Here is a 23567-nt window from a genome sequence, read left to right as displayed (position 1 = left end):
GAAAATTGAGCATATCGCCCAACACTAGCTCACCCCCTTCTAATGAACAGGTTTGACTACTTTAGTAATTTCCATGAGTACAAATCTTAATGTTTAAGCATAAAATGATATTCTAGGGAATGGTGTGCTTCTAATTTTATAGCAACAGTTTGGACAGGACCCTCTTCAATTCTAACATGACAATGCCTTTGTGTATAAGCCAAGGTTCAAATCTGAAAAAAAAAATTACTGATTCAGTCAGTGTGGAAGAACTTGACTGGTCTACAGAAAGCAAAGTCCTAATCCCAGCTGAACACCTCTGGTGTGATTTTAAATGCAGACCTTAAGCCAAAAACTCATTACCAAACACCAATGACTTGTACAAACACTGCATGGACAAAAGTATTGGGACACCCCTTCTTTAAAACAGAAATAGGCACTTCTAAAACCGTGGCAACAAATGCGGAAACATAATTAATGTATTTAAAAAATGTATTTCCATCTCCGTTGCAAAAGTTTTGGATTTATCTGAAATGACTATACCCATATGTACAAGTCATTGGTATTTGGTGATGGAAATTACTAAAGTAGTCAAACCTGTTCATTAGAAGTAGGTGAGCGAATACTTTTTGCAATATAAGTGTATCTTAAATTGTGTTCCGAAGACGAACAAAGCTTTTACGGGTTTAGAATGACAAGGGGGTAAAAGATTAATGACAACATTTTCATTTTGGGGTGGAGTGACCTTTTAATTGCATACATGCTTTATTATGATATTTAAATGGGTTTAATAGGTGGATTACTCGACACAGGCAAAATGCAATCAAAGATTTTTAAAAATTAAATACTCAAATAGAATCAAGAAATCGTTGTAGCCCTACTCTGAAAATAGCTGACCTAAGCATACTAAGCATGAGTCCATCGCCACTAAACTCTTGTGCCTGTGGGAGTCCATATGTTTCCTCGTCGAAATGAAGTCGCTCACATTCCGTTGACATTCATATTTGGTTAGATCCTCTCGAGGTCATCTCGATTTACAATAAACAAGACGTAAATCTGGAATAGTTGGCCGTTTTGGCACGAGAGATGCTCATTTTTTCTTCTGAAACATTCCTCGGAGTGCCATATTTCAAGCTGTCATCTCTCGCCCATGGAAAACTCATTCTTTCAGGCGTATTTAAAGCATCCACGTCAACGACAGGATTATGAATTTTCCTCGTGATCCTCAGCGAGCCCTAGCGGACTCAGATTGGATGATTTACGTGCTTTCACATTTGCGGTAATTGCTCTCAAATAAGTGGCTTCCTCCAGAAGTGGCCTTTCTGTGAAGTAGGGGCTCGATGGCTCGTAAAACATACGAATGAGAGTCACTGAATGGCTAATATTTCATATCGTATATACTCACTGCGGCCTTTCTTTTCCTCACAGGTTCTACCGAGGAGACTACCACATCGACGTATGCATTAACGATTATTTGGACGTGTACTGTCCTCACTATATGGACACAGTCCCTGAGGAGAGAACGGAGCGTTATGTCCTCTACATGGTCAACTATGATGGCTACAGCTCTTGCGACCACACGGCGAAAGGTTTCAAGCGTTGGGAGTGCAACCGCCCTCACTCGCCCAACGGGCCGCTGAAGTTCTCCGAGAAGTTTCAGCTTTTCACACCATTCTCGCTGGGATTTGAATTTCGGCCAGGCAGAGAATATTACTATATCTGTGAGTATCATCTTTCTTTTTTGTGTGCAGAAGTGATTTGTATCTCAACAATGTTTTATACTTTCTGTATCCAAAACCAGACGGCGTGCATGTTAAATAGATTTGTACGATTGGCTTTCGCTGGAAAAAAGTTGCGTTGCTTGGAAAGGGATGTTGTATTAGCGTCCTCACGGAGGATAACGCAACTCTTAATGGTATACTTTTAAGACGAGTATCTGATTACGAACATTAAGGAAAGGAAGTCATTGCCAAGTATGACTTTGTTTTTCAGGAGCCTTGGCAAACAGGCTACAAGGAAAACATGAAGCTCAGGGAAAAACATTTTGGTCTTCCTCTAAAGAGTCTTTGTTACAAACTCCTGGTCTCAGCTTTCGTTTGCTCGTGAGAGGGCTCTTAAAAACAAGCATCTAAACCCATGTTTTTACAACTGGAGTCAGATCCCTACAGGGCGGGAGTGGGAAGACAAAATAAGGCACAGGAGTGGTCCGACTGCTCGGACTGCTCAGGGCCTCGATGGGTTCATTTATGCAGGCGCACGCAGGAGATGTGGAGCGTTTGATTTGGCGGAATCCGACCTGATGATCTGACAGATCTCATGGGTGCATAAAACGATGGACATGTTTTTATGAGATGTGAAAGGAAGGAATAGCAGAACGGGGAGGCGGGGGGGAAGTGGTAGAAATGGGAGATAAGTACATGGAGACTGCGAAAAAACCAGATAGGAATGCACGGTACATAGCATTTAGGGGTTAGATCCCAGCAGGAGATATGGATGTTTTGCATGAATGTGGGTGTCTATTGGAGACGTTGCTACATGGTGAAATGGACTTTTTTTCCTCAAGGCCTGTGAGTAAGAATAATAGGATGGGAAACATCTCGAATGAAGTGATGGAGCTGTCAGATACTATGAAGGGTTTTACAGTTAATGCGATGTTGGAAAACAAGGATTTATAGCGCACACGTCTCACTCCTGTGTGACTCAGTGTCGTGATTCAACTGTTACAGGCTCTCTCCAGAGGAGAGGAAGTTTCTCCATTTGTATGGAATTACGAGTAAAGGGATCAAAATAAACAGCATGTCAGGCGAAGTTGAAGAATAGCAGTTTAGAGTGATTGCACAATGTTATCTCAAGCAGACAGTGGCTTTCAGTAACCTTGATCATATCACAGTTTGTTTTAAACTAGAAACAGAAAGTTGAAAATATTTGAATAGATTTTTTCATACCAAGCTGTTTGAATAAATTAACAAATAATATGTATATTAAATAAATAAATAATTGTAAATAAAAATAATACAATTTAAACGGTGAATACATTTTTCTATATGATTTAGTATTTCTATTTTTTAACAGCTTATAAAATATTTTTTTATTTAATTTTTATTAAAAAGTTTGTTATATTGTACTGTTACATTTTTGCATTATTTACAATTAAATTTATGTACTGTATAAAAAATATTTTATAAATAAAAACAGTGTAAACTATTTAATTTTCAATTTTTATTTTTCAATTTTTCCATTTTTTCTGTTACTGTATAAAATAATTTTATAAATGCAATTTGCTATCTATTTATCTATCTATCTATCTATCTATCTATCTATCTATCTATCTATCTATCTATCTATCTATCTCTCTCTTTATATATATATAGTAAAAGGGTTTGCTTATATATTTAGTATTACGTACTGTTTGATTTTCAGTTATTATTTTTGCCATTTTTAAGAGCTTATAAAATCATTTTTTGATTAAAAGATTTTTTTTAATACATTTATATTGTTTACTGTTACATGTTTGCATTAACATTTACAATTACATTTGATGTACTGCATAAATATAGACTATATAGACTATATATAATAATATTTTCTTTTTTTATAAATATTTTTCCATTTTTATTTTTTTCTGTTACTGTATAAAATAATTACATAAATTTGATGTCTACATTACAGTAAAATGGTTTGTTTAAATATTTAATATTACATACTATTTTTTTTTTGTCAATTATTATTTTTGCCATTTTTTATAATTGGAGATATATTTTGTAGAAAACTATTTCACAAAATTTGTTTTGTCAATATGTTGTTGTAAAAACAGTAGTTTTTACACTTATTTGTTTTTTTACATTTTGATACTGTACATAAAAGATTTGTATAGATCTTTTAAAACACGTCATGTACCCAGAGGCAAAAAATGTACTCATTTTTAGCCTGCTTAATATTTTAAGCAAGTTTTCGTGAATCATTCTCTTCATTAGTTTGATGTCTGCCTGTCATGATTTGGTTAGACAGAATGTCTTTGTTAGCTGGTGTGGCGGCTAATCATTCTGAGTGAGGGGTCGCTCCAGGAGAGCAGAGGGGTGACAAGCGCGGTCTCTGTGCTGTCAGTCAGCGTGCCCGGCCCGCTCAGGAAGCGATCAGGGGGGATCAGAGGGCCCGGCCCCGCAGGTCAAATGTGAACATGCTCTGATGACTGCAGTTGAACTCACAATCCTGAACGGCTCAAGGCGGCATGTTTTTCCAATATGGCCGATGTGGAAGTCTGATCTTAATCTCAGAGGATAGAAATCCAATTTCAAGGGAAGGTTTTTAGTCGGCCTCTCCCTCCTGCGCGAGCGGGGCCGACGGCAGAGCAGCCTGTCTGATATGAGCCCGCTTCAAAAGCCCACGACTGCTATTTGTAGTCTAGTCCCTCCATCTTCATAATGCTGTAAGGTAAACCAGAAACATTCCCGCTTTGTGCTTAAAGCAAGACCTGATTTGTAGCTTTGATAAGAGTCCTGTACTTGTGGCGCAGTCGCTACCTGAGCCAAAATTATTTCCCGCATTACAAAGCGCACTCAAGAATGCGCGAGAAAAGAGATAGGTGCGCGTCTTATCTCAAAGACGGAGCATCAATCCATCTTTCCCTCATTTATCAGACTTCTCGCTTACATCGCATCTGATCTCTCAACCCATAGCTGGAATAGTGGTGTCTGGGAGGTTTATTGCCTCTGGCCGTCTGAAGCTCGGGTGGAGAACTACACAGGGATCCGGTGTCGGCCGTGTGGGAAAGGAGCCGTGGATGAGCAGCCCGAGCCGTGACAGTGTAGAGTGTCTTTGAATAAGCAGAGCTGGTGTAGTAGTCTAGTCTTAATGTCTGCCAATGAGAGGTCAGTTACACGCCGCCTGCTGACAGCGAGGGAATTCTGATGACTGACAGAATGAGAGTTTGTCATATAAGCCACCCATGAAATCATCCTAATACAGCCGAGGCTGTTGATTATTGTCACAGTTTATGTTAAAGAAATTCGGCGAGAGCCTTGAAATCAGAGATGTGTTTTTCTTGCCGGCATTGAGCATTCGTGCTGTGCTTAAGATCTAAAATTTACACACGTCAAGTGCAAATTGCAAGTAAAAATTGGCTTTGATGAGTAAATATTGAGTTACTTGCCAATGACGGGTAACTTAAGTTATACTGTAAGAGTAACAGCCTGACCTTGAACAAACCGTTCGTCTAAAGAAAGCTTTTGTTTTGATTTTTACCTTACGTAACTGACTTTTTTTTAACTTCATGTGGAAACACATGTGAAATATTACTTTCTTAAAGTGATAGTCCGCCCCAGAATGAAAATGTGTTCATCGTTTACTCACCCTCAAGTTGTTCCAAACATGAGTTTCTTTCTTTCTTCTGTGAATCATAAAAGATGATAATTTTGGGAATATTTTAACCACACATGGAATAAAGTACTATGGAAGTCAATAGGGATCACCAACTGTTTGGTTACCAGCAAGCCTGTGGGTGAGTAAATGATGACAGAATTTTTATTTTGAGTGGGTGAACTGTCTCTTTAAATGTCAAGAGAAGGAAAGTTGGAGCTGCTAAATTACAATTTACAGTTGAGGTCAAAAGTTTATCCCCTTTTAGAATCTGCAAAATTTTAATTATTTTACCAAAATAGAAGAGATTACATAAAATGCTACAAAACATTTTTATTTAGTACTGACCTGAATGACACATTTTACATAAAGTGATACATATAGTGTTTACATATAGTCCACAAGATTTTTTCACACTGAGGACAACTGAGGGACTCATATGCAACTATGGAAACCACGGGGGTGAAAACTTTTTGAATTTGAAGATCAGGGTAAATTTAACTTATTTTGCCTTCTGGGAAACGTGTAACTATCTTCTGTAGCCTCTGAAGGGCAGTACTAAATGAAAGATATGATGTTTATGCAAAATAAGAAAAATGTACACATCTCCATTTTGTTCAAAGGTTTTCACCCTTCCGGCTCTTTCCTTCTGGAGCATCAGTGACGGTTTGAACTTTCTGTAATAGTTGCATATGAGTCCCTCAGTTGTCCTCAGTGTGAAAAGATGGATCTCACAATCATAGTCATTGTTTGAAAGGGTTCAAATACACAAAAATGCTGGAAAACCAAATAATTTTTTTTTCAGTTGTCCTCTGTTTTATTAGTATTATTTAATAGTAGAAAAATATCCATATATAAAATTTTATAAACCGTGATCTTTAGCTTCTACTAACTGTCAGAAGTGCGTTCATGAGAACCAAATTTTGTTTACAGCAAAGGAAAAACAATCTCTTATTGGCTTATATCAAAATCCTCTGACATTTTTCCTTACAAATGCTTGTTTTGTACTTCTAATCCATCACCAGTGTTTTGTTTTACTCTCTCCTCTGAGAAGCTAGATATTACTCTTTATAATGTTTTAAATACAGTATGAATAGTTTTCTTACACAAATGCACCGATTCCACTCAGAAGGCCTATATTAACCCTTAGGAGCCATGTTGAGTACTTTTAAAATGGATTTATGCACTTATGTTATGTTTTTCTTCAAAATCTCCGACATTCACTGCCATTATAAAGCTTGGAAGAGCCGGGATATTGTTTAATATACAGTAACTCCAATTGTATTTGTCTGAAAGAAGAAAGTCACATACACCTAGGATGGCTTGAGGGTAATTTTCATATTTGAGTGAAATGCAGTTTTGAGTTTTGTTCTGTGGGTTCGCTGTGGTTGTCATCAGTCATGAATCCCTGTATAGAGCAGCAATGTTCGCTCCAGCACGTCTTTTATCCACGGTCCCCTCTCCCGCCCCACATATCCAAAAGCCTACCCTGGGATGGCATGCTATTAACGTCTCTGGGCAAAAAGTTAATTTTGGACTCTGACAACATTGATGCTACGTTTTACAATGTTCCGTTTGCACACTCACGCTCAGCCGTTATTTATTGTGGTAGTAGCCGACAATAAGGTTGTGATGTACAGCGGATTTGCGAAGTGGTGTTTCCAATCAACACTGGGATCCCGCTCCAAACTAGACCAGACTTGAGGAATGAGACAAAAGCAATTTCACCCAAATCAAAGGAAATATGCTTGTGGGGACATGATTAAGGGTTCGCAAGCCCCCAGTATGTCAGTGTAGACAGCACATAAGCACATTGATTTAACCCAAGCTCTCCCCGCAGTCACGAGGGTGTGGGGATGAGAAGAGAGACAGCAGATTAAGTGCAGCTGGAGACCCCACACAGCAGGGAATCATGAGGGTCAAGGCTAGAAGAGCCATGGTGCATTATGGGAATGTCTGCAAGCTCAGAGATGAGTCAGCCAGCTAATAGGGAAAAGAGTTATAATTCTTTCCTTCCGACATGTCTTTCTCTTGTTTCTTTTTCTTGCCTCTACAGTCAACTGATCCTGTTATAGCTTCATCTTGACACCTTCATGGTGGTTTAAAGTGTTAAACGCTTATATGGGTCAATGACAAGGCACTTTTTTATCTTTTAATTTATTTAAACCTACATTACAATGTAGTTCACACATACAATGACTTAACTCAAAATCTTTGTTTTTAAATATCAGAGATTTTGACCTTTTTATAACAAGGAAAAGATAATAATCCATGTTATTTGTAGTTATATATCATACATACCATTTATACTATTTTCTATGTAATATATATATATATACATATACATTTACATATTACATATATATCATATATATATATACACACACACATTTATATACATTTATATCAATTTATATTTTTTATTAATAATTTTAATAGACATAAATAATAGATTTTTCTTATTATTTATTCACACACACACACACACACACACACACACACACACACACACACACACACACACACACACACACACACTATGTAATATGTAATATTTCACGAATACAATAAAAATATATAAAACTAAATAATAATAATAATAATAATAAAAATAATGATTTATAATAATGAAAGTAATACATTTTACTGATTTTACTTTGCTAAAAAATACAATATAATTTTAATGCACATAAATAATTTTTCTTATATATAATTATGTATACATTTATATATATATACAAACATTGTTCAAGTATATATGTAATATTTCACTAATACAATAAAATATATAAAAAATGTATAATCATAATGATTTATAATAATGAAAGTAATATATTTTACTGATTTTACTTTGCTAAATACACACATATATATATATATATATATATTGTATTGTGTGTGTGTGTGTGTGTGTGTGTGTGTGTGTGTGTGCGCGTGCGTGCGTGTGTGTGTGTGTGTGTGTGTATTATTATTATTATTATTAGTAGTAGTAGTAGTAGTAGTAGTAGTATTACTTTGATAAATATATATTTTAAAGGAAATAAAAATCTAAATCTAAATATTGAGAAAATTGCCTTTCAAAGTTGTTCAAATGAAGTTCTTAGCAATGCATATCACTAATCAAAAATTACGTTTTTATATATTTACGGTAGAAAATTTACAAAATATCTTCATGGAACATGATCTTTAGTTATCCTAATGGTTTTTGGCATAAAACAAAAATCGATCATTTTGTCCCATACAATGTATTTTTGGCTATTGCTACAAATATGCTTATACAACTTGCTTACAGTTTTGTGGTCGAGGGTCACATTTGATAACAACATAAATATAAAAACAGTCAATTTCTGAGGAATCATCACATATTTCAAAAGCCTTTTTTTCTTTATCATAGCTACTGAGATACTCACTGACCTATATATTTCCTCAACAAAAGCAGTACCGTGAACTCCTTTTTAGGTTTAACAGGGAGTACTCATTGCAAGGTTCAGCAGTTCACAGTCACTTGCGATATGCTCTATGGACTGAACAGAAGTCATTTGTATCATCACAGCTGATTACAGAGCTTTTAGTGGCAGGTGTTTCTTTCGGCCTGTGATCTGTCATTTGCAGCTGTTGATGTTACCAGCCGCCAGTACAGCTTTAAGTAGCAGGTGTTGATGTATGTAGTGACCAATCAACATCTAAGAGGCTTGTGGAAAGGTCACAACCAGCAGAGGTTAGGAAAAGAGCTCAGATTTGCGGTCCAGTAAAAAAAATGATGTCTGTGGTCAAGATAAGGGTGTTCGATAAATATCTGCTGCCAGTAAACAGATTTCAAGAGAAAGGCTAATTCATCATCCTGCCACTAATGGAGCGCCTGTGCGTTTTGCGTTAGTCTTAGCTTATTTATGCTGAAGTATATTGTCAAATAATCCAAATTTCAAGCATCCAACCAGAAAAAACATCCAACCCCTATTTCTTTCCATTAGGAAAAGTCACAGTGGAATACATGTCCGTATCAGTGAAAGCGAGCCTCACCAATTGAATTATCAAGAACATATTGTGTTGGCTATAAGGAAATTGCATTTTGTGCAGTCCATGCTCATTACTCGGAGGCTTTGAAGGAGGAGATTTATTGAAGTGCGTTGCGTTGCTCATTACTTTGTCACCTTTACGTCCAGTGTGATCTCTGGGTAAAATACCAAGCCTTTCTTTCTCCCTTCCTCATTTGCATCGCTCCCTGACTACGCCACATTGCATTACCTACTGCATAAAAAACGGACAGTGGAGAGAGAGAATGTCTACCTTTTCTTCTTATAGTGCTAATAAGCTTTTCTTTATGGAAAGGACAAATTGAGAAACATGGCTCATGGTTGAGATGACAAGGGAAACAGCATGGCCAGAGTAGCACCGCCCGCGTCTATCAGTAAGAAGTGAAATGAATGCTGATTGTGCATTCCTCTGAGGCTGGTGGAGGCATTTAAATGAAACCTTTGCATGTAGAAAGCCGCAAACAGCTAAAACAAGTAGCATCCGATGATGTACTGATAAACTAAACCTGAAATAAATTTTCCTAGTGGCCTTGGGCCCGTCGAGCTGTTGCGTTATCACCATTTTGGATGGCTCGTCAAAATATGATGGTCATTATCTAACTGCTGCTGGCAAATTTTGAGGTTTTGACTTTATTTAATCATTTGTTTTTGATGCATCAATCAAATGAAAATTGGTTTTTACTATATGCAGTAATTTTTTTTTTTTAAAGAAACCTAGAGTGACATTACAAAATGTATTCAATAATACGAATAATAATATTTGATTTATATTTTGTTTAATATAAAAATGTACAACATTTAAACAATGATTTAAAAAAGTTTATTATATTAAATGTTTATTTTATATATACATTTTTATGTAATTTATAGATTTGTTTAAATTTTATATTATATAAATATATAATTACCCAAAATTTTGCTATACTGGCCCCACAACCATAGAAAATATTTTTTTTTTTTAAGAAAATGTTTAATATACAAATGTAAAACATTTAAGCACTGATTTTTTTTATTATTATATTTTATATAGTAATACATACTAATATATTTAACATATGAAATATTGTCTATATGTAATGTATATGTAATTGAAAATGTTTGTGTGCGTGTGTGTGTGTGTGTGTGTGTGTGTATATATATATATATATATATATATATATATATATATATATATATATATATATATAAAACAAATTAGACAATATTGTACATGTATTTTCATTTGTATATATTTTAGTGGTGGGCCGTTATCGGCGTTAACGTGCTGCGTTAACGTGAGACTCTTATCGGGCGATAAAAAAAATATCGCCGTTAATCTATTCTCAAAGTTGGGTTGGGAGCTGGGTCTAAACTACGCAAGATATGATGACTTTCACTTTGATATTTGAGCGCGGATAACGTATACCTAGTGGAATTGCACTGTAGGGGGCGAGAACGAGTCTTCAACTTCTGTGAAATTACCACATCATATGAGACGTGCTGACACTGATGCAGTTATGAAGCCGCTTCAGGGCAGGTGCGTGCGTTGCTAGACCCTTTTTACTGGGGCACGTGCCCCAGTGAAAATCTGCTGTGCCCCAGTAAAATCTCAAATTGAGTTATAATTTACTTTGATAATCCCGCAATAAAGACATTAAACTATATGCAACAACTGAATTGACGCTTCTAAAAGCAACGCACTTTAATGGAAGACTATGCACGCATATAGCCTATCCATGCCCATACACAGACGCGCACGTCGTGCAGCCTTTTGCACAGAAGTACTTAGTTACACAAGTTTGTATAGGTAATTATGTTTTAAATGCAATTGTCAAGCAGTTTGTGATGCATTTTGGAAACAGGAGATGAGCGCCTGATCTAATGCGCCACCTGACCCGTTCTCGAAGACTTACTTTTAGTCATTATTTGGGTAGCACACATATTCTGAAAATGCCTTCAGCCGAATTCAAATTAGCCATTTTAATCTAGATTAATCTAGATTAATTCCAAGATTTAATCTAGATTAAAAAAATTAATCTATGCCCACCCCTAATATATTTATATAACTATATAATTTAAAATAAAAAACTAAAACCTTATACACAAAGGCAGCTCTTATAATAAATCCAGATCTATATTTGTGCGATACTCTATATCAAACTTGAAGCATTGTCCTCCACTGTAAATATTGTTGTCACTTATGATAAATTACTTGTTGTTGTACCTCATTTGTAAGTCACTTTGGATAAAAGCATTTGCTAAATGACTAAATGTAAATGTAGATGAAAATGTTGGCAGGGCACATAACAATCTGCCCCACTGGCTCGACCAATCCAGTAAAAAAAATCCTTATTGTTGAACCCTCTTATATATCTAAAGCTAAAAAAATGACTTTGATTTATTAAACAGAGTGCAGCATGGATCGATTGAGCCTAATATTGACCATCTAAAATGTTTCCACAGCCTCCACAGTCAGTGAAAATGGGAGACGGAGCTGCTTGAGGCTGAAAGTTTTCGTCAGACCTTCAAGTAAGTTTTACAAGCCCCACAGGAGAGATCCTGGCGCTGCTTCTGACAAAACACGGTCGCTATTGCATCGTTTATCAATGCTGGAATAGTTCAACGAGCTAAAGATGATGTTGTGACCCTGACAACACCCTGTTTTGTGTTTCTCCCACAGACAACTGCGACAAAAGTCATGACCGCGTTGTCAAGGACAATGATGGAAGCATCAACTCTATAGAAGATAATAACGGTGGGTATTGTGTGTCAAAAGCATTTCCATGTTTAAAGCTATCAGTAAGCTCGGTTTTTAATCTTTCTGTTTTTCTTCATTTAGATGGAACAAGTCACGAATCTGCCGAACCCTCCCGGGGTGATGTTAACGGCGCCGGACGCATTCAGACTGTAGGGCCTTTGCTAGCCTCAACGCTGGTTCTTTTGGCTTCCCTCTCCTCCTTATAGCATCCCGCACATGTGCGGTGACAAACCTGAAATACACAGGAGGACTCGTGATCGAGCACTTTTAAAAAAAACACAGGAAGACGCTCATCCTTTGCGACATAACTGGATGGTTTTCAACGAACAAAAGAAAATCCCCCTCTGTTGTACACACAAAAAACCCACTAAACACAAAAATAGATCTGTGTCCTTTCGGTGCCCCTGTGTGACGTTAGAGAGGGACTTGTAATTGGGGGCAGAGGAAGAAAATGACTCTTTTTCACAAAGACCGCTTTCAGTGTTGCCGTCCAGAAAAGAGAAGTCTTGGGATCTCTCCACGTCGTCACTACGGACTCAACCGCTGACTCTAGTATATCAAGGCAAATTGTTGCCTTTTCCAGCGTCCCTTGGAAAGCAGGGAGCTTTTTAATATCTCAACCTGGACTCAGGTGCTCAGGTGAACGGTGACAATTTTTGAAGCGTTTTCGTAGATACAAGAAAAAGATAAGCACTCGTTTTGTACATTGTGTACAGGCGTACATGGGACTGAAACGCAGACGTGGTGTCCTTGAAGTGAAACGCTCAAGTGTAGCTGCCAAAATCGATGTTTTGTTAGGAGTACGGAGCCTCACCGATCGATCGTTTGAGTGAATATACTAATTTGTTTGGTGAATCATCCTTTTCTTATTTATTGTTCAGTCTTAGTGCTCTTGACACTTTGTTGTACTAGTCATCAGCCGGGATTCAGGAGAAAGGAACACAAAATGCCTAGCTGCAGTCAACTTACTTTGATTTAGACAAATAACCTGATAAATGATAATGGGTTAATATGCTTCATATCATGTCCGTCAGGGGTCACGTCGCTCCTTAAAGGGATAGTAGACCCAAAAATGAAACTATTACTCACCTTCATGTTGTTACAAACCCATTAGACCTTCTTTTTTCTTTGGAACACAGATTAAGATACTTTTGATGAAATTAAGATACTTTGATGAATGTATTCTCGTAGCTTCATAAAATTATGGTTGAATTGCTGATTTCACATGGTAACTTCTCTTATGACTGTTTTAATGCCAAATTAAAAATAAAAAAAATCTAAAATTACTAGATTAAAGTTGTAATATTTCAAGAATAAAGTCGAAATTACGAGAATAAAGTCAAAATATTTTGAGAATAAAGTAAAAAAAATGTAAAGAGTAAAGTCGAAATATTTTAGGAATGACATAAAAATTACGAGAATAAAGTCGAAATCTTTCGAGAATAATGTTGAAATGTTTTGAGTAAATAGTCAAAACTAAAAGAATAACGTTGAAATATTAAGAGAATAAAGTCTATATCTTTCGAGATTAACAATTAAATGTTTTGAGAATATAGTCTATATATTTTGAGAATAAAATCGAAATATTACGAGAATAAAGTCAAAATGTTTTGAGAATAAAGTTTAAATTATGTGAATAAGGTCGAAATATTACGAGAACAAAGTCGAAAAGTTTAGAGAATAAAATCTAAATATTTTGAGAATAAAGTTGAAATTATGAGAATAAAGTTGAAATATTTTGAGAATAAAGTCGAAATTAAGAGAATAAAGTCGAAATCTTTCAAGAATAAAGTCGAAATCTTTCGAGAATAAAGTTAAAATTACTAGAATTAATTCATAGCAATTATTAAGATTAAAGTTGTAATATTTTGAGAGTATATTATAGATTATTGCGCATGCAAATGGCCTGGATTGGGAGCACCTGGGGATATTCCAAATTTGGTTTATTTGGTTTCCAAATTTGTCAGTTTTATAGCGAAATACAAACAATATGCATATTACAATGTGTTTTTCACGCTCTGAATCTTCCACTTTTTTCTCAAAATATTATGACTTTAATCTTGTAGTCTTAAATTTTCTATATTTTTAACATGGCACTAAAACGCCGTCATACTTTCTTCAAACATGGAAGGACACTTGCTGTCTATGGAGGGTCAGAAAGCTTTTGGATTTCATCAAAGTAACGTAATTTGTGTTCTAAAGATGAACGAAGGCCTTACAGGTTTGAAACGACATGAGGGTGAGCAATTAATAACAGATTTTCATTTTTGAGTGAACTAACCCTTTAAAGGCGTCCATTATCATGAATAGGAGGGTGAAAATGGTTTGCATTAATTTTGTAAATGCTTCCTGTCTTTTTACCCTAGAGTAATCAAAATGAACAGCATTAACATTTTAATTCGGTCAACAAAATGAGCTCATACCTTGTCAATTGAATTGTTAATTATGTGAAAACCATTTTCAAGGATTCTTTCTTTTTTCTAAGCATGAAGTGAAAGTAATGGAATTATTTTGCTCAAAACGAATTCTCACATGGACTTTCCTTTTGTCGAAGTGCATTTCAACCGTGCCGTTTTTATTTATTTACTTTTTTAACAAGCATTAAACGCTCATCTGGGATCTGCTGTGCTGAAACAGTAGCGGAGCGCTGCTTCCACCCCGGTGGCAGCTGACACCCTAACGTGATTTAATAGGCTCTTTGATGTTGTCCAAAGTGCCTGGCACGCAGACCACATACTGCGAGGCCTCATGTGGGTTATTTCTGGAATTAAAAAATCGACAGCAGCACGGGAGGAGCGCGGTGTCCAGTTTAGCCGCAGGCTAGCGTTACTCTGCTGAACTTGGCCAGAGATGGAGAAAGATGAGATCTCCTGCTGGGATCAATAGTAATAGCCTTTACAGACACAAAACAGGGTAAATATTTGCCCCGGTCCCTGGTTTTCCTTCCTTGAATGGTTTTTGTGTTTTTCATTCGCATATACTTCTTGACAGTTTTGACTTTGGTTGTTTTAAAATGGTAACACAGGAGCACATGGATCCTATGGATGCTATGTATCCGTACGTCATTTAGCAAATCATATCATGTAGTGATTTCGAACCAATGGTGCAAAAGAAATTAGAAATAATCCAGTCAGAAAGTCATAATATCAGATACACTTGTTAATATATTTTTTTCTGCAGACAGAATAGCCTACTTTTTATACACACACTACCAGTCAAAAGTTTTTGAACAGTAAGATTTTAAATGTTTTTTAAAAAAGTCTCACCAAGCCTGGATTTTTTTTCCCAAAGAACAGCAAAAACAGTTAAATTTTGAAATATTTTTACTTTTTAAAACAGCTGTTTTCTATTTGAATATATTTTAAAATGTAATTTATTCCTGTGATTTCAAAGCTGAATTTTTAGCATCATTACTCCAGTCACATGATCCTTCAGAAATCATTCTAATATTCTGATTTGCTGCTTAAAAACATTTATTATTATTGTTGAAAACTGCTGAGTAGATTTTTTTTCTTTGATGAATAGAAGGTACAGAAGAACAGCATTTATCTGAACTAGAAATTTTTTAGTAACATTATTGTAACATTCTTGCTAAATAAAAGTATTCATTTCTATCATTTCTTTTACTCCCCCAAAAAATATATCTGTATAATGTATTTCTATTCATCAAAAAATCCTGAAAACATTTACTCGACTGCTTTGATCACAGGAATAAATGACATTTTAAAATACATTCAAATAGAAAGCAGTTATTTTAAATAGTAAAAATATTTCACAATATTACTGCTTTTGCTGTATTTTCTGCTTGGTGAGCAGAAGAGACATCTTTAAAAAACATTAAAAATCTTACTGTTCAAAATCTTTTGACTGGTAGTGTGCTCTTTTATTCTGAGTAACATTTAAATGGTTCAATATTCATAAAGACAACTAGGAATGTTAAATTGCTAAATCATATGCTTAAAAACCCATCTACATTTCCTGTGGAACATTTTAAAGTCTGCTGTCGTCGATTTATTGTCATGGGAACAAACCTGGAAGGCCATTTTTAGTAGGTTTAATTTGGGAAAGGTTTTTTCTGCAGTGTCTGTTTTTGTCCATATGCGAAACTCCCGTTTTGGTTGAACCTGGGTTACTTTCGCCACAAGGCAGTTGTGTTCCTGTATTCTCTCGTCGTCTTTGTCCCAGAGAACATTTCTTCAGTGTTAGACATCATTTCTTACTTCTTTCCACACCTGCTTCTTCATACAGCTGTGAAGACCATGATATCTAAACCACCATTTCCCTTAGCTTCTTGGCTGTGTTGCCTGAATATTAGACATTTGCTGTGACGTCTCCGACGGTACAGCGCTGACTTGCATTATGATATGACACGTTTTTATATCTTCAAATGCCATTGTTTGTAAATACACTTGCTGGAGCAGCTCAAATAAATGATTCAATAAATTTGTCATTGTTGTAAGAAACATCTTCCGCTGTCTTATAAATACACTACGAGTCAAAAGTTTTTGAACAGTACGATTTTTAATGCTTTTTAAAGTTCACTTCCAGAATAAAACATTTCAGATAATGTACTCACCCCCTTGTCTTTCTTTCTTCAGTCGTAAAGAAATTATGTTTTTTGAGGAAAATATTTCAGGATTTTCCTTTATAGTGGACTTCAATGGTGCCCTAAGTTTGAACTTCCAAAATGCAGTTTAAATGCAGCTTCAGACGATCCCAAACGTGGTTGTAAACGATCCCAACCTAGGAAGAAGGGTCTTATCTAGCGAAACAATTTTGAATACAATTTATATACTTTTTAATGTTAAACGTTCATCTTGTCTTGCTCTCCCTGAACTCATCGCAAGTTCTCCCTCCACTTCAAAATCATCCTACATCGCTGTTTTACCTTTCTTGTTAAGGGTGTTTGATCTTCTTTGCATGTTTACTTTGCAAAGACTGGGTCGGTACTTCTGTAGCGATGTAGGCTGATTTTGAAATGATTTTTGAAGTTGAAGGACAAAATACGATGGGAGTTTTTCAACATACTCTAAGTGTCTTAACCCAGAATACACAGAGTTCAGGGAGAGCGAGACAAGACGAGCATTTGAGGTTTTAAATTGTCATTATTTTGTCATTTCACTAGATAAGACCCTTCTCCCTCGGCTGGGATCGCTTAAAGCCGCATTTAAACTGCATTTTGGAAGTTCAAACTCAGGGCACCATAGAAGTCCATTATATAAATATTCTAAAATGTTTTCCTCAAAAAAACATTTCTTTGCCACTGAAGAATGAAAGACTTCTTGGATGACAAGGGGGTGAGTACATTATCTGTACATTTTTATTCTGGGAGTGAATTGCTTTAAATACTTTTCAAAGCCTGCATTTATTTGATCCCAAGTACAGTAAAATTGTGAAATATTTTTACTATTTAAAATAATTGTTTCTATTTGAATATATTTTAAAATGTAATTTATTTCTGTGATTAAAACTAAATTGTCAGCATACGATATCTAATGGGTTACAATACAAAGGCTGATGGTATTTATTCTTCTGCAGCAAATTCCAGCACTTTGCTTTATCCCAGTGTTGTAGCCTATGGTTTTTCTGAGCCTTTAGAAACCTGCACAGTTTTCTTTCAAATCCTTATTAAACAGAGAATAATGCCTAGGCATACTGGGATTTCTAAAAACTGATTGTTCTGTGAGTGAGGGATAGAAATGGTAACATTTGCCCATCATTATTATTACACTCAGGAGTCAATGAATATTAATGAGCAAGTGCATGCACTTGGGCATTGGCCAGTTTAAACAAGAATAGGCTTGAGGGGGATTCCTTGGTGGCATGGTGTTGAATGGTGTCTAGTGTTCTCGCTGATTTGCCTCTAAATATCTTGCAACTTGTTCTATTTCTGCCCCATGAACTTCGGAACAAGCCGGACAGAATGCTGTAAGGAAAGTGAAATCTATTCCACATTATGCGTTTCGGCAATTTCCTGCTTTTCACCTCAAGTGGCCTCTATAAAATAGATTAGTATTACATGTAATTATTGTCACTATTTATATGCTTAGTTATTGTGTGTGTGATGAAAAAGCAAACTATGCAGAGAACAACGCATGCTGGAAATGCATTGGCCTTCAAAGCGCAGCGTGCCCACTTATTGGCCTTTAAAGTGAACGATTGCTTTAAAACAAAAACCAAGTGTTTGTTCATCCTTTTACAATTATATGCAAATAAGTTCTTGGTTGCTAAGGAACTGTAAAGAAAAGAGATTTACCTCTGAACTCTGCTCAACTAACTGATTTTCTCTAAGCGAAATGAGGCTGGATAATGTATTAAAGCTAGTTAAGTTCCTGCATGTTGTGCTTGCACACTTGACCCGTGTTCTTTAGGCCATATGAAGCATTATCCGCTGAGGGAAGAGATCAATGTGAAAATGATGTACGATCTTAAGCTGGAGTGTACGGAATTCATGGAAACATAATATTTTACTAGCCAGCTTCTTTTAATTCTAAAATGAAACAGTATCTGGCTTTATATGGAGTATCTGCAACTCCATTCAGCTTTCTAAAAATAACCGCTCACTACAGCTGGAAGGATTCATTTCTCCTTTCATACAGGGAAAGCCTGGGGCAATGTGATATTTCCAAGGCCAGAGATCATGCAGAAAATAAGGCCCAGTGAGTTAGTGTATACTTCCAAAGTGTATTAATGTGAAGTCAAGCCTCCTTGACCATCAGACAAACAGCCTGCACGGTAAACAGAAAAGCTGTCTCTCTACCAAACCTGAAAAATTATAGCCTACCTTTACAGGTATGTCATGGAGAAAAGAAGGCAGCAAGACACATCTGAATCCAGTGCGGTTTAGTTTTTGTTTGTAGAATAAAACGGTGTTTGATAGAGAAGCTGAATAGAGAGCATTTATCTATAAAATGCCCCTTTTTAAAATGTATTTAAGCAAACGTCAAATATTTACTAAAGATTTTGAATGTTTTTAAAGAAGTCTCTTCTGCTCACCAAGCCTGCATTTATTTGATCTAAAGTACAGCAAAAGCAGTAAAATTTTTAAAATATTTTTGCTATTTAAAATAACAAAAATAAAGCTGAATTTTTAGAATCATTACAGTCACATAATCCTTCAGAAATCATTCTAACAGTCTGATTTGCGGCTCAAAAAACATTTATTATTATGTTGAAAACCGCTGAGTAGCAATTTTTAGTTTAGAAAAACAGCATTTATCTAAAAACAGCAATCGTTTGTAACATTATAAATGTCTTTATCATCCCTTTGATCAATTTAAAGCATCCTTGCTAAATAAAAGTATTTTTAGTGTATGTTACAAAATCTTTTACCAAAACGTTGAATTTCAGATAAATGCTGATCTTTGGATCTTTCTATTCAAAAAAGAATCCTGAAAGAGATGTACTCAACTGTTTTAAATATTGATAATAATTTTTTATTAAAAGTAATTTAAAGCATGTTAGAACATGTTCTAAATTTAAAACAATAATTTTCTGAAGAATTGTTTATACTTTTGCTTGGCGCGCTATCAAAACTTGTGCTTTTCACATTACTTGTGAGGTTTTTTTTACACTCCCTCAGAAATACACATAGGCCCCGGCCCTTCCCGCGCATTCGGCCAATGAGTTTGAAGCGTCAGGAGCGCGAATGGGATTGAAGCCGTTTCACACATAGATATATATACGTAGATGCCTCATTAGCGACTGTTTCTATGGGCCGTTATACGTAAGCCATCCGCCATTTCACTGCGGTCTACTTGACGTCATTCACCCATAGATCTCATAGTAATCACTGAAAATTCGAAAAGCCACAGTCCTGCACAGCCGTTGGTCTGCGAACCTACAGTATGGTGAATGACGTCAAGTGGACCGTTCCAATATGGCGGACGCATCTACGTGCTTGGAGCGGTCCAATGCGGTTTCTATGTATATATATCTATGGTTTCACAGTAAGCGCGATGCGGAAAAGCAAGTGGAATTCGCGCCGATTTTTCTGCGAAACATGCGAGGCGCAAGAACACCACGCGAAATAAGCGTGACGAAATCTGCACCGGAAGTGTTCAAATGACGCCACTGTTTGCGTGCGAACGCCTCTAAACTAGTAGGTACTTTTTGGAAAGATTTAAGCTTAATATTTCATATACCTGTGAATATTGTGGCCAAGAAAAACAAACCATTTTGCATTTTTTTCATTGTGTTTACTCAAGATTATTTTGAAAAGATAAATTGGAATTCTATATTAACAGAAAAATGGAATGTATGATAGTGCTTTTTATACAGAAAATGAAAGATTGAATTGTAAAGAACAACATATTATACATTTATTTATTTTATTAGAAACATATACATAAGAAAAAATGGGCTCAGTGTAAACCAATTTTTTTTCCCATTTTATTAATGTCTTCAAATTGTATGTAAATCTCTTGGAACAAACAAAAAACAAAAAAGCACTGAAAATATGTAATGCTCTAAAAACATTGAAATGTATGTACTTTTCTTTCTTTCTTTTTTCTATTTTTGTTTCTTCTTTTTCTCTGGCAGTTAATGTTAATTTGATATGAATATGTAATACCTCTTGTCCTTGTTGCATTGAATTAATAATAATAATAATAACAGCATGTATTGCATGGTTAATGTGCTACTTAATACGTTGTTCTGCTAATTTCTGCTGTGTAAACCAGAAATAAATGTGTGGAATCTGCTAAATCATATAGAGAAGAACTTAGTAAACAGGAAAGAGCACAATATTTTGACAAACTAAAATGAATAGATGGTAAATATACATTTTAGTCATATTAATTAAGATATTAGCCTAATATTTTACCTACCTGACCGGAAGTGATAAGAACAAACACAAAAGTTGTCAAGATTCTTTCCCTGGACTCCGGTTTAGTTTGCTCCTCAGACATTTTTTTTCCTATTCCTATTCTCCTTGATTTGTTTTAACTTTTAGCAGTCTATAGGCTACTCCAAATGTTTTTCTCGCGCCAACCGATTAGTACAACCCAAAACATGACAATAATTGACCGTTTTCAGCAGCAATAATCAGCAAAATATGCACGTTTGGTTCAGTTCAGTGGCATTGTTTACATTCAGTGCCGCCATTGATGACACATAATGAAAACACTCTAGAAGGTAGTCTGTCTACATGTATTTATTTACTTATCATTCATTGAGTCCACCATACTAAACATTCTTGCTAAGGAAAATGTCCTAATAAACAATTACAAGTCCTAATTAACAATTAAAACAAATGCATAATGCTTTAGATGTGGGACATAATAATGTGGCACGTGGAACAGGTGAGCAGGAGAGCGCCGCAGGCATCTGTAGCAGTTGTCACAGACAGTGAGAGGCCCCTGGGAGCACCTGGCTGATTACATACAGATCCCACTGGGCCGGTTCAGCGACAGGACAGCTCAATTACAGCAGTAAGCAGAGACAACAGAGTGAAATTAAAGCTGATAAACAGGACAGTGTCATATGTGGGACAGGAAGGAGAGCGTCTGAGCGTGTATGTTCAGGGGTGAGGGAGATGTCAAACTGCTCTCAGGAGAGAGCTGCCATGGGAGGTCCTGTCTGTGAGCAGATGCACACTGGTATATTAGCTTGAAACCGAATGAAGCGTCTTTAACCATGCTGATCTCTAGAAAGCGTCAAACACCAAGGGCGGTATAATTAAGTCAATTGCTCTAAGTGTGTTAGAGGAACATTATCCTGTCTGGTCCAGGCTCTTATGGCTCTATTGTGGTCTGTTGTGGTTCTGCTTACCGTCTCCTTTGTACCGGCTTTGCATGGGCTGAGAGGTGTGCCCTTTCTTTTGCAGTATGAATGATGGAATCAAGTTACTTTTGTTAGTTTTAAGCAGCAAATAGCCCTGCTTGCTTCTTAATCTCTTAATCAGTATAATTTAGATTTTAGGTTGTTTTCATGTACAGATCCCTTCAAAGCGATAATTCGCCCAAATATAAAAATTTCTCTATGATTTACTCACCCTCAAGCCATTCTAGGTGTAAATGACTTTCTTCTTTAAGACGAATACAGTCAGAGTTATATTAAAAAATGTCTTGAGAATTTTAAGTCCAATAAAGTGCATCCATCCATCATAAAAGTACTCCACACAACTCCAGGAAGCTAATAAAGGCCTTCTAAAACCAAACGATGTGTTAATGTAAAAAAAAATGTAAATATATTTAAATGTTATAAACCGTAATCTCTAACTTTCGGTAACTGTTCGGTAACACCTATGTCATCCACTGGAACTGGAATGGGGTGATTTTCATTTTTGGGTGAACTTTTCCTTTAAGTGAACTCAAAAGTGAGCTTAGTGAAAAAAAGACCCAGTTATTTTTAAAATTGTCTCTGACCTTAAAAGTGGACTCATTTTGGCTCATTTAAGCTGTGACATGGTCCATTATACAACATTAATATACCAGTGTGGTATGAAAATAATTTTGCAAATGGTCACAAAAAAAAAATAACACAAACAAATATAAAAAAGTTTGTGTTTAGAATTTGATCAGGTTTTTAAAGGTTTTTAAACTTAGGTTCATGGACTCCCAATAGGGTTCAAGAGGGTACTAGAGGGTTTATCGAATATATACTTTTAGGACTGTAAAAGATATGCATTTATAGCTATATTTATTGTGAAAAGTTCTGTACCAAAAAAATTAATTGTTTGTCTTCAGGTTAATACTTGAGGACAAAAGTTTACATACACCTTTCAGAATCTGCAAAATGTTAATTATTTTACCAGAATAAGAGGGATCATACAAAATGCATGTTATTTTTTATTTAGCACAGACTTGAATAAGATATTTCACATAACAGATGTTTACATATAGTCCACAAGAGAAATATTAGATTAATTTATAAAAAATGACCCTGTTAAAAAGTTTACATACACTTTGATTCATAATACTGTGTTGTTACCTGAATGATCCACAGCTGTGTTTTTTTGTTTAGTGATAGTTGTTCATGAGTCTCTTGTTTGTCCTGAACAGTTAAACTGCCTGCTGTTCTTCAGAAAGATCCTCAGGTCCCACAAATTATTTGGTTTTTCAGCATTTTTGTGTATTTGAACCCTTTTTATAAATGACTATAATTTTGAGATCTATCTTTTTAACACTGAGAACAACTGAGGGACTATTACAGAAGGTTCAAACACTGATGCTCCAGAAGGAAACACAATGCATTAGGAGCCAGGGGTGTAAACTTGTGAACAGAATGAAAATCTGTTCATGTACATTTTTCCTATTTTGCCCAAATATTGTATTTTTTGTTCATTTAGTACTGCCCTTGAGAAGCTACAGGATATAGATAGATGTTTTCCAAAAGAGAAAAAAGTTACATTTACACTGATCTTTAAATTAAAAATGTTCACTCCTGGCTTAATGCATCGTTTTTCCTTCTGAAGCATCAGTGAGCGTTTGAACCTTCTGTAATAGTTGCATATGAGTCCC

General features: G+C 35.7%; 1 protein-coding gene across 1 annotated transcript; it reads left to right on the top strand.

Moving 5' to 3' along the window:
• The first annotated feature begins 1411 nt into the window (after positions 1-1411).
• Positions 1412-13898, top strand: efna5a (ephrin-A5a). The gene is made up of 4 exons (XM_073824542.1): positions 1412-1700; positions 11811-11876; positions 12028-12102; positions 12187-13898. The coding sequence occupies exons 1-4, from the start codon at positions 1478-1480 to the stop codon at positions 12309-12311; spliced, it is 489 nt and encodes a 162-aa protein (XP_073680643.1). The 5' UTR covers positions 1412-1477; the 3' UTR covers positions 12312-13898.
• The last annotated feature ends 9669 nt before the right edge of the window (positions 13899-23567 follow it).

The sequence above is a fragment of the Garra rufa genome, chromosome 19 (genome assembly GCF_049309525.1).
Source record: "Garra rufa chromosome 19, GarRuf1.0, whole genome shotgun sequence".
In the NCBI taxonomy this organism is placed as follows: Eukaryota; Metazoa; Chordata; class Actinopteri; order Cypriniformes; family Cyprinidae; genus Garra; species Garra rufa.
Note: the sequence above shows the minus strand (reverse complement) of the source record. Positions and strands in the feature narration are given on the sequence as shown.

Excerpts from the sequence above, each read along its gene's own strand:
- efna5a (XM_073824542.1), top strand. The coding sequence starts at position 1,478 with ATGGACACAGTCCCTGAGGAGAGAACGGAGCGTTATGTCCTCTACATG. Across the intron at positions 1,701-11,810 it reads CAGAGAATATTACTATATCT|CCTCCACAGTCAGTGAAAAT; the intron begins GTGAGTATCATC and ends ATGTTTCCACAG. Across the intron at positions 11,877-12,027 it reads AGTTTTCGTCAGACCTTCAA|ACAACTGCGACAAAAGTCAT; the intron begins GTAAGTTTTACA and ends TTTCTCCCACAG.